The 10,446-nt window shown below is 41.0% G+C and overlaps 2 protein-coding genes and 1 pseudogene across 2 annotated transcripts; 2 read left to right on the top strand and 1 right to left on the bottom strand.

Annotated features, from left to right (window-relative positions):
- The first annotated feature begins 2,094 nt into the window (after nucleotides 1–2,094).
- On the top strand, nucleotides 2,095–7,091 carry LOC148102586 (polymeric immunoglobulin receptor-like). Its single transcript, XM_087842653.1, has 6 exons — nucleotides 2,095–2,131; nucleotides 4,859–5,185; nucleotides 5,616–5,936; nucleotides 6,325–6,423; nucleotides 6,509–6,579; nucleotides 6,942–7,091. The coding sequence occupies exons 1-6, from the start codon at nucleotides 2,095–2,097 to the stop codon at nucleotides 7,089–7,091; spliced, it is 1,005 nt and encodes a 334-aa protein (XP_087698779.1).
- LOC148102587 (uncharacterized) lies at nucleotides 3,445–4,283 on the top strand (annotated as a pseudogene).
- tekt4 (tektin 4) lies at nucleotides 6,604–9,941 on the bottom strand. The gene is made up of 7 exons (XM_006790747.2): nucleotides 9,303–9,941; nucleotides 8,729–8,799; nucleotides 8,467–8,610; nucleotides 8,299–8,385; nucleotides 8,062–8,197; nucleotides 7,836–7,990; nucleotides 6,604–7,766 (listed from the first exon to the last, which is right to left on the bottom strand). Exons 1-7 carry the CDS (start codon nucleotides 9,822–9,824, stop codon nucleotides 7,553–7,555), a joined length of 1,329 nt encoding a protein of 442 aa, XP_006790810.2. The 5' UTR covers nucleotides 9,825–9,941; the 3' UTR covers nucleotides 6,604–7,552.
- Between the last annotated feature and the right edge of the window lie 505 nt (nucleotides 9,942–10,446).

Below are 10,446 nucleotides of genomic sequence, written 5' to 3'. Positions count from 1 at the left end.
AATCTCAGAGAAAATGATGTGGTCACAGTTGCTCCAAATTGAATATATGCTATATATTGCAGCAGGTGGGTAAACTCCCTGGTCTGGTCACATGCTTGGCTCACTTGACACGTGAGCTTGAATTATAAAAGCCTGTAATTTTTATAAGAATCTCTAATCTTTCACCCCCCCAGGCAAACATAAATTCCAGTCAATAGATGCTTGTTTTATTGTGTGTCAAATCTTACACAATTCTAACTCTCAATCTCATTACGTTTACTCTTACTTGTTTGCTTTGTGAAGTCTTTTATTCCATGCAATGATAAAATCACATGTTCTCTCTCTCTCACACACCAGCCTGGCACCCTGCCCTGCCCACAGTTGGCGGTGTCATAAAATAAATACTATGTGCTCTGCAGTGCGAGTGAAACTGCATGTCTGAATTCTTTGCATGAACTTGAAGTTTCATAACATCCTCAGTCGTGGCACCTCATTACGTGAAGAAAGTTATCTCTAAGAATAGAGTCAAATGGCAGCCCTGTGTTTTATAAAAAAAGAGAACAGATAATCCCAAAGAGGCTTTAGTGCTTAAACACTTATGAAGCAGCAACTTCAAATCTTTGCATTAACTACGTAACAATCCATAGAAACCTTTTCCTTTTATGGAAATGGCAAATGTTATTAAGTATGGATTAATTCTTTTCTGGTTTATTAAGGGCTGTGTTTTAATCCCCCTTTTTGTTGAAATAACAATGAACTGCTAGTCTTTATAACACATTTCATATAAATATCAACAGCATCAGACATTTTTATATAATCTGGAATGCTTGCTGAAGTTCATTATTTTTAATTGTTGATAAATGTAAAAACAGCTGCTACTTGTATCTGTATTTAGCATGTAGTTTATTTAACATTGAGTTCCTGCCCAACAACTGTTGATGGAATTTAGTTAGTAGCTAAATCTGGTCTTATGAGATCAATGTTTGTTGTCCCTGAAAATAAAGAATAAAAACTAAACTTTGTGTAACTCCACATCTAAGACTATGTGTGAAGCCTCTGTGACTGCAGACATAGTCCGTCCCCCCCCAACATCTTTTCCTGCCGATTCACCATCGGTTTGTGCGGGGAGGCCACAGTTTAATCTGTGGTTAGCATGGCCTCCCTGACCACCATTTGGCTCCGTTTCTCCATAAATCACAAATATAAGACTTACCGTTTTAATGTGTGAGTCATTTTTATTTTTAGATCGCACCAGGCCTTGATGCTGTCCTTGAGGCAGAAACCAGGTCGCTGTGAAGCAACGTGAGGAGAGGGGAGACAATGAAGCTCAAGAGCTCTCTCTAGTGGAGGCAATGATTGATAGGAAGATTTTGCTGTAACTCAGACTGTTTCTGCGGCTGGAAACTGATGAATATGGCAAAAAGTTCCAACAATAAGTGTTCAAATAAAGTTAGACCGCAATGAAAATGTGATTATGCTTTCAAGCTATTGTGTGAAACAATATTCATTCTTTTTTGTCCTGGTTATGCACATTCTTCTGGGTTTTTTTTGTGTTCATTTGGTTATTGTCAAAATCCTGGGTCACAATATACCTAGCTCATGTCAAATATTTTGGTATTGGCATATTTGAAGGCATATTTGTAAGGCCATCATGAACAGATGGTATAGGCAGAACTCCCTCACATAGGACAAATGTCGAAATTAGTGAGAAAATAAAGGTTCGGGAGCAGCTGGCTCATAACATAACAAACCAAGGCAAACAATGTTAAAAGAAATTAAAGAAAAGTACCAAGTTTATGAGTGAAAGACAGAGTGAAACACTTATGTCACAGGAGCAAACTGTAGTGATTAGGCAATCCAGATTGCTCATGGGTTGATATGTGCTTTGTTTTGTTTTAAATGGCAAAGTAATCAAATTTAAGGTGTTATAGAAACTTTAATGCATATGAACTATGCTTTTTTATACTGACTTCTCTTTTTCAATGGTTGAACTTTTAACTGGAAAGTTCACAAGGCAGGAAATGGCACCAGAAAGGGGATTTGGATGGGGAACTGAGAGATTTTAATATTTGCTGGCACCTATGATTAGATTTACGACCACATTAGTACATGAAGATGTGGCGCACTGAGTACCTGTTATTCATCCACTGCAGTGAGTTACATTTATTTATTAACAGCAGTCCATTTAATTTATGTAAACAACTTTGTTATATTGAGAGTATTGCTGAAAAATGTAACACTTAAGAATAGATTTGTCTGGTTTTATGGATATAATTGTCTGCAGGCTTGCCTGTCGCTATGTGCAAACTAATCTAAACAACTCTTCTGTTTTGAATGAAGAGATGCTGGATTAAACTCACTTTAAACCACATCCACACACCTTATGTTTTATTTTCATAAATATTTGCTCATTCAGTGCTGTGGGTGTACTCAGAATGTATCTCCTTAGCACTACTAAAAATGAGGCACTGAATGACTGTTGTTCACTTCTCATTATAAATAAAACATGAGGAGTGCCTCATGTTTCATTTTGCACTGAGAAGTTTCTTAAGATATCACAAAGTCTAAGCAATGGGATAATTTCAGTCAGGGATGTAAAGCCTGTGTGATGTTATTTGGCCATTATAGACATTAGCAAACAGGGAACATACAAACACACAAACATACATATACTGCAATCTTTATAGTATGATGCTGTGATGGTGTTTCATTCTATGCTATGCATAAATTCCATTCAGTGCTCAACTGAACTGTCAGACGTACAAATGTGTACAATTTTGGGATTCGTATACACTCTACAGATGGTCCTAATCAAGTTTCATAACATCTCATCAAGATTGGTTCACTTGTCTAGGAGGAGATAGGGAACATATATACAGTACAGTCATTATAGCATGCTTCTGCAGGGAAGAGAGAACCAAAATTCATCTGCAGCGATGTGAAAGATTCATTGCTAGTTATTGCAAATACTTGATTCCAGTTTTTGGTCACCACTTACAAATATGTCCAAACCAATCACAATCATTCATCAAATATAATTTGCTCAAAAAGAAGAAATCCCATCCATTTTCTTAGCCAAAAGACACACAATAATTGTATTTTGTGTTTAGCTTGGAGTAATATGTGTGCCCTGAGATCACAGAATAGCACATAGCACAGAGATGAGGCAGACAGAAAAAGAGGTGAGGGACAGGTGCTCCCAGGGTGAGAGAAGATCGCTCGCAGGGTCCTTTGGTGCTGTGGGCAGACACTATCCAGGTACAGAGAGAGAATGTGGAGTTGTTGGCGACGTGTAACACTGCTGCTGAATTTTAGAAAGTTTTTTGTGTTTATTTAAAAAAAATGGGAATTGCCCTGCTTCCTTCAAACCCATTTTAAGATTTTAAGGAACCATTAATTTCCTTGCTGTATATCCCACCAGGATATACAGCATATCCTGGTGGGATATACAGCAAGGACATTGGAATGTCGTTCGGACTGGAGAATTGTATTTGGATGATAACAAAGAGAGGGAAGGTAGTCAGAACAGTAGGGATTTAACTACCAGAAGGCAATATTGCAGAACTAGAGGACAGCTACGAGTACCTGGGGATCCCACAGGCAAATGGGAACCATGACGAGGCTGCTAGGAAAGCTGTAACCACCAAGTACCTGCAGAGGGTCAGGCAAGTCCTGAGGAGTCAAACGAATGGTAAGAACAAGATCTGGCCTATCAACACCTACGCCCTGCCCATGATCAGGTAACCTGCTGGGATAATCAGTTGGCCAAAGGAGGAGATAGAAGCCACTGACATAAAGACCATCCATCACCCCATCCAGCAACCTGAGGCTGTGTGCTGAGCAGAAGGAAGGAGGCCAGGGACTAGTGAGGGTCAGCCCCACAGTCCAGGATGAGGCAAATACCTCAGGCAGCAGAAACCCAAGATATAGGAGGAGGAACCATCATGGAAGGACAAGCCCCTGCACAGTATGTACCACCGGCAGATAGAGGAGGTGGCTGACATCCAGAAGTCTTACCAGTGGCTGGACAAAGGTGGATTGAAAGACAGCACAGAGGCTGTAATCATGGCAGCACAGGAACAAGCTCTGAGCACAAGATCCATAGAGGCTGGGGTCTATCACACCAGGCAAGACCCCAGGTGCAGGCTGTGTAAAGATGCCCCTGAGACAATCCAGCACATAACAGCAGGGTGCAAGATGCTAGCAGGCAGGGCATAACTGGAACGCCATAACCAAGTGGCTGGCATAGTATACAGAAACACCTGTGCGCAGTATGGCCTGGAAGTCCCGAGGTCAAAATGGGAAATGCTCTGTAGGATGGTGGAGAATGACCGAGCTAAGATCCTGTGGTACTTCCAGGTACAGACAGACCAAATGGTGGTGGCTAACCACCTGGACATCATGGTGGTAGACAAGCAGAGGAAGATGGCCGCAGTGATAGATGTAGCGATACTGAATGACAGCAACACCAGGAAGAAGGAGCACAAGAAGCTGGAGAAGTACCAAGGGCTCAGAGAGGAGCTTGAGAAGATGCGGAGAGTGACGGTAACAGTAGTCCCAGTTGTAATCGGAGCACTGGGTAGGGTGACTCCCAAGCTAGGCGAGTGGCTCCAGCAGATCCCAGGAACAACATCGGAGATCTCTGTCCAGAAGAGCGCAGTCCTAGGAACAGCTAAGACACTGCGCAGGGCCCTCAAGCTCCCAGGGCTCTGGTTGAGGACCCGAGCTTGAAGGATAGATTGCCTGCAGGGGTGAGAGGGGAATTTTATATAATTTCTTATAATTTTTTCTTGAAAAGCCTAGGGAGGGTCTAGCCCTGTCAGCCCATTCATACCAGCTGCCCTTGTCTGTACCTAACACTGTTTTCTTCTGTTTACAGTTTCTCTGAGCTGTGTCACCAGCACAGCAGGGGTGATCCGTGTGTCTGGATATGAGGGGGCAGATGTTAATGTTTCTTGTTCCTATGAGAAGGGATTTCAATCTTCCGAGAAGTACCTGTGCAAGTCAAACTGTGGCAAGAGCGATGTTCTTATCGTGACGACACAACCGAAAAACAAAAAATACTCCATCTACGATGACACAAAGGCTCAAATCTTCACAGTGACGATCTTCAACTTGCAGAAAAGGGATGCAGGGAAATACTGGTGTGGCATCTCCTTATTTGGAAATGACATCTACGCTGAAGTCACAGTGGATGTTGGGGAAGGTAAATAAAATTACCTTATATAATTATTTAGTATGTTGTAGTTTTGGGGTGGTGGGGTTCTCTGACAACAGATGGATTTGTCAAAAGTAGCTAGAGCACACTGAAGAAGGTTTTTAAAACAAATCATTGACAACTTTTTTTTGCACTTACATTAGTGACACTCGTCAGCTTGAACAACATTTGAGCAACATTTGACCTTTCTGCACTCCATGTGTCACAATGAAACAGAGGTTTCTCTTTCATCGTGAAACATGGAAGGAAGCAAAGGATACACACAAAAATAAAAAGTAATACAGCACAGATATAAGCATGTTGCTTAGATAAGAGCCAGCACACATTTTTGGATGACAGGATAAAATTAAATGTGAAACTTTTTTGACATCTTTTCCTTTGCATTTACTACAATTTTTGATGTTTATCTTTCTGACAGACAGCTGCTGTAACAGTGTGACCAAAATAAAAAGCTATAAAGAAGATTCAGTGACCATCAGTTGTCCTTACGAGTCTGAGTACCAGAACAACCTGAAGTACATCTGCAGAGGAACACGGCCCTCCACATGTCTGCAGCAGGCACTGATCACCTCTGACAACAAAGAAAATGGGCGATTCAGACTTGATGATGACACAGTGTTAGGAAAATTTACAGTGAGCATTACCAGACTGACCCGAAGGGATTCTGGTTTATACCTTTGTGGTGTCCAAAGAAACAGTGGACGAGATGTTTTCTCTGCTGTCGAGCTTCAAGTCAAAGGTGAGAGTTTATAGTTATGTCTCTTATGAAAGCCAATACAGAAAGTATTTATTATATATAATGTATTTTATTATTTCAGAAACAGGAAGCAAAAAATGTTGCTGTACAGTAAGATTTATGTTGTCCTAGATAGCTCTTTTTCTTTTGGGTTAAAGGGACTTAGACGTGATGTAAATCCTCATGCATTCAAAATTTCAATGATTTGTGGTTTTAAAATAGGAGTGCTCATTTAACTATTAATGAAATAAGGAGCACAAGGTACCAAATGCTGATCAGTCTAGAGATTTGGTGCTATTTCTGCTGTTTAGACAGACTGGAACATATGATATGTGGATATTATGATACTTCTGTGCAGATTTTATTCTCTTAAATATTTCTTTTCCTGCAGCAATTCACATTCTGGTTTACTTTCTGCCCGCACCTCTGGTTATAATGCTGATACCGACAGTGGCTTGGATCAAGGTTTATAAATGCACCAAAGTGAGAGGTAAAACACACATATGCACACAAACACATATATAGATTTGTCCACACACAAGCACTTTAATTTATTGTTTTCTGTGTTGTTCCAGCAGCTGACATCGCCATGAACAGAATCATGATAAACACCGAAGAAGCAGGAGAAGCAAAGCTTAAGGATCATGTGAGAGGAAAATACACGAGACAGTATCTGAAGCATTTCGAAAGTGCAATGTTCGCTGCACCGTACTGGCGATTTCGCTTGCTTTGACAGTGGTCCTGTAAATGTTACGTTTATTCTCAGGAACATCTTCCCACCATGTCCTCTAAAATGTGTACATTATTTCAATATTACATTTCTGTAGACTCCTATTTACTCAATTTAGGCTAAAAAATCAGAGAAATAGACGCACCTGGTGCTAGTGGGTTAAAAAAATATGTTATCATCAAGAAATTGTTATGCCACGTGTCCATCTTATTGTGACCTCTGAATTTCACTGTGAGTTTCCTTTGTTATTGTAATCTTTCCTTCTATTTGTTTTTTAGACTTATGAAAACCAAGCTGTTGAGGCGTGTTTCAATTTGGGTTCTTCTGAGGAGCGGAACAACTGGCACATCTATGATAATGATGATGGTGATCATGTGTATGAAGAAATCCCTGAGACAGAAGACATGTGTTTTACTTATGAACGCTAAAACGACAGAACCAAAACAAACCGAACAGTATACAAAACTGTGATCAAATATGTGGTCATATTAATGCCTTCAGTACTAATTGTACAAAGGCATCTTTATATCGGTCATAACCATGTCTCAGAAGTGCATATCTACATTAAACTATGACCTAATCTTATATTTGTTGTTTAGCCTGTCTTCTCCCAGCTGTACACCTGTTATGTACATTGCCTGTAGTTATGGGTTTTCCTCTGATGTAGCAGTTTTTAACACTTGTACTTCAAAGTAGTTCTGTTCGAGCCACATATTGTCAATCTTTTTAGAATACGTGAATGAATAAAGAATATTGTGGCTATGAAAAGGAACTGAAATTGATTTTTTTTCCAATATTAGGTGTCAGGCTCTCTTGTACACATGATTTATTTGTTTATTACTAATTACAGCAACACAAAAAAGAGCCAAACAAAGACGTGTTGAACCTTTCAGTATCCTGACAGTGCTGAAGTGGTCGGGTATCGTTTACGGTGAGTCATGCACTTTTCCCTCTCGATGAACAGTGAGTGGGTTTTGCAGTTGATGTCTTTCTCCAACGCCATGCGTGACTCCTCCAGACGAGACAGGGACTCTCTGGCTTTGCTCAGCTTCTGCTGTAGAGATGCCAGAGTGGCATCAATCTGCTTCACCTCCCCTTCCAAACTACAGACAGAAGCAAAAAATCAGAGCAGTGAGAAAGACAAAGCAGTTTATTGTTTTGTGCATGCATACCTGAGTTGGGGTTCATCCCTGCACAGCTCCATGTTGGGTCTCAGGGAGCGAAGGTAAAGTCTGGACTGAGCTACTCGCAGTGGAGCTTCTTTGTTGTGAATGGCCTGCTGCAGAGCCACAATGTTTTTCTCCTGGGCACCAATTTGCTCCAAGATCTACACGTGAGATAATACAATCAATCATCAACTAATAACCAGTCATTTAATCTGTCTGTCAGTTTATCCACCTGTTTGAGCTGCATATTGAGCTGTGTCTTGGCCTCATTCAGCTCCACACAGCGTTCGCTGAAGGCTCGGTCAACGCTGGAGCACTGGACTCTCAGATCCTCAGCCGTGTCCTGCAGCACCTGCTCTACCAGCAATCTAACACACAAGGATTCCATTAGTTTAAAGCAAATCATAAATAATGAACCAGGATCAGTTTCAGATTCTGCTGCAGTATATGAACTAGTATGTGCTCTAACCTGAGACTGTTGGTAGCCTGTTCCTCCTGCACGGCCTTGAACAGGCTGTCTTGTGTAAACTTCGTCCATGATGGGTGGCTGGACACCCTGCAGCAAGTGAAAAAAGTTATCAGGACTGTTTCTCGTTTTTTTTAGGTTTATGTAATATTTCCAGCTGCTCAAACTCACTGTTCTTGCATGGCTGCTGAGCTGGGATGGTGCTGCGTGTCTGAACTCATGTTAGTGTGTCTTCCGCTGTGGTCATCAAAATGGTAGGCCTGGTACTTATCAGACCAGTCCATCTCTAAAGTGTGCTTGGCTTCTCTGTTCAACCTGATGCACAGACACACATGAAATAAAAGTTTCTGTTTATAGTTATATAAATATTTCATGTTATGAAATTCTACGTGTTATGCAGTTTTACTCCGAGTAAACAGAGTTTCAAACTTACTTGATTTGACTGACAACCTGAGCTGTAGTTCTCTTCAGAAGAGCCTGGACACTCCTGATTAAGTCCACTTCCTGCAAAAGACAGAGTCATCTTACTGGGTAATGTGTTACTGCCATCTGCTGGATCTCATTATTAAACGTTTTACTCTGAAAATATTACAGTAAGAGCTAAGATCAGTTCAAATACGTTTAAATATCACTGAAGACAAGAAAAAGCAGACATTCTTAGTTTGATGAGGTGAAATCTGCCACTGCAAGTTGATCAGATCACACTAGTTCACATTTGCCATTAACTTAGGTGCGATTCTTTCCCTTTAACTTCCATCCATCCATTCGCTTCCGCTTATCCTTTTCAGGGTCGCGGGGGGCTCCCTTTAACTTGAAAAGCATTATTCCAAAATAAAATATCAATGTGTCTAAAATATCCCATTAGCAGTAATTGGTCAAATATCAAATTAAATACATTTTTGAGAAAATGTATCCAAATACAAATTTCACTTATAATTATACGTTCAGATTTTTGCAAGCCCACACTTAGGCGATATTATTTTGGATCATGAAATATTGTCTATCACCTTGAACAACTCTTCCTCCACAGTGTCTCTGACCAGGTCAGCTCCCAGCCTTCTCGCCCTGCAGTTCAGGTTGTCTGTGGCGATAGCATAGGGAATCTCGGTGGCATCCAGCGCCTTCTCCAGCCGCGTCTTCAGCGCCACCAGTGACTCCGTGTCGGCCAGCAGCTGCTCGATGTGCCGCTGCAGCTCAGACTTCCAGTAGTGGATCTCTTGTAGTCGCTCTCCCAGACGACGTGTTCCCTCGGCCTGTGTCTTAAAAGTGGATGCATCGGTGTCTTGGTACAAAGTTCTGGACTCTCGCTGAAGGCTCGTAGCTTCGTGGCAGTCGGTACCGGCTTGCTGAAGTAAGTTTTGGTAGTTGGAGAACCATTCAGTCGGGGTGTATTTAGCCGAGCGGTACCCTGCTGTGGCTAAGCCCGAGGACGGCTGTGGGGCCGCTACAAGGTGATCTTTCTCCGGGACCCCCTGAGCTACAGCTCTGCTGTCATAGTGAGGCCGTGATACTACAACATCCGAGCACATTTTTTTTTAATAATTCAAATGGCCTGCAAGAAAAAAGACGCGATTTATTCGGACTGATTAAAGCAGATTTAGTCCCAAATAAAAAGTAGCAGCACTAACATTAACAGTCCGGACCAAGCTGTAGGTTTGTTTGTTTGGTGTTGCCTAGTTACACATGTTGGCTCAGATGACACGGCTAATCATCAAATGCTAGTATCAGTCAAACAACAAACCTAAGTATATAATAATACGATAAATAGGCTAATAATAAAGCTCTGGGACCAATTCAGCGTATACCAGAAGAGAACCATTTTAAATCTCTGTAGTATAGTATACAGAATTTGTTGTTTAGTTGCTAAATAGAATAGAATAGAATAGAATAGAATAGAATAACCTTTTATTGTCATTGTACATTTACAACAAAATTATGGGTGCTCCAGGCTGGATGCAGGAATAAAGTATAAATAGTAAGACAACAGGAATAAATAACAAACAGGAGAAATATATGCAATATATGCAATCAAGAGGAGTGCTTGGAAGTCGTGCAAAGGATTTGATCTGAGTATAGAGTCATATGAGTGGCCTGAGTGATGAGGTGGTGAGGAAGCCTTTGATCCAGGAGCAGGTGGTCCAGTTTGGTGTC

Source organism: Neolamprologus brichardi, chromosome 6 (genome assembly GCF_056152115.1).
Source record: "Neolamprologus brichardi isolate AB-2024 chromosome 6, ASM5615211v1, whole genome shotgun sequence".
Lineage (NCBI taxonomy): Eukaryota > Metazoa > Chordata > Actinopteri > Cichliformes > Cichlidae > Neolamprologus > Neolamprologus brichardi.
The sequence above is the reverse complement of the archived record's forward strand: the minus strand, read 5'-3'. Positions and strand labels throughout refer to the sequence as shown.

Coding starts and splice junctions, on each gene's coding strand:
- LOC148102586 (XM_087842653.1), top strand. CDS start 2,095: ATGTGGCGCACTGAGTACCTGTTATTCATCCACTGCA. Junction 5,937..6,324: donor TGTCGAGCTTCAAGTCAAAG/GTGAGAGTTTAT, acceptor CTTTTCCTGCAG/CAATTCACATTCTGGTTTAC. Junction 6,424..6,508: donor TAAATGCACCAAAGTGAGAG/GTAAAACACACA, acceptor GTGTTGTTCCAG/CAGCTGACATCGCCATGAAC.
- tekt4 (XM_006790747.2), bottom strand. CDS start 9,824: ATGTGCTCGGATGTTGTAGTATCACGGCCTCACTATGACAGCAGAGCT. Junction 8,800..9,302: donor TGGAGGAAGAGTTGTTCAAG/GTGATAGACAAT, acceptor TGTCTTTTGCAG/GAAGTGGACTTAATCAGGAG. Junction 7,767..7,835: donor AGGGATGAACCCCAACTCAG/GTATGCATGCAC, acceptor TTCTGTCTGTAG/TTTGGAAGGGGAGGTGAAGC.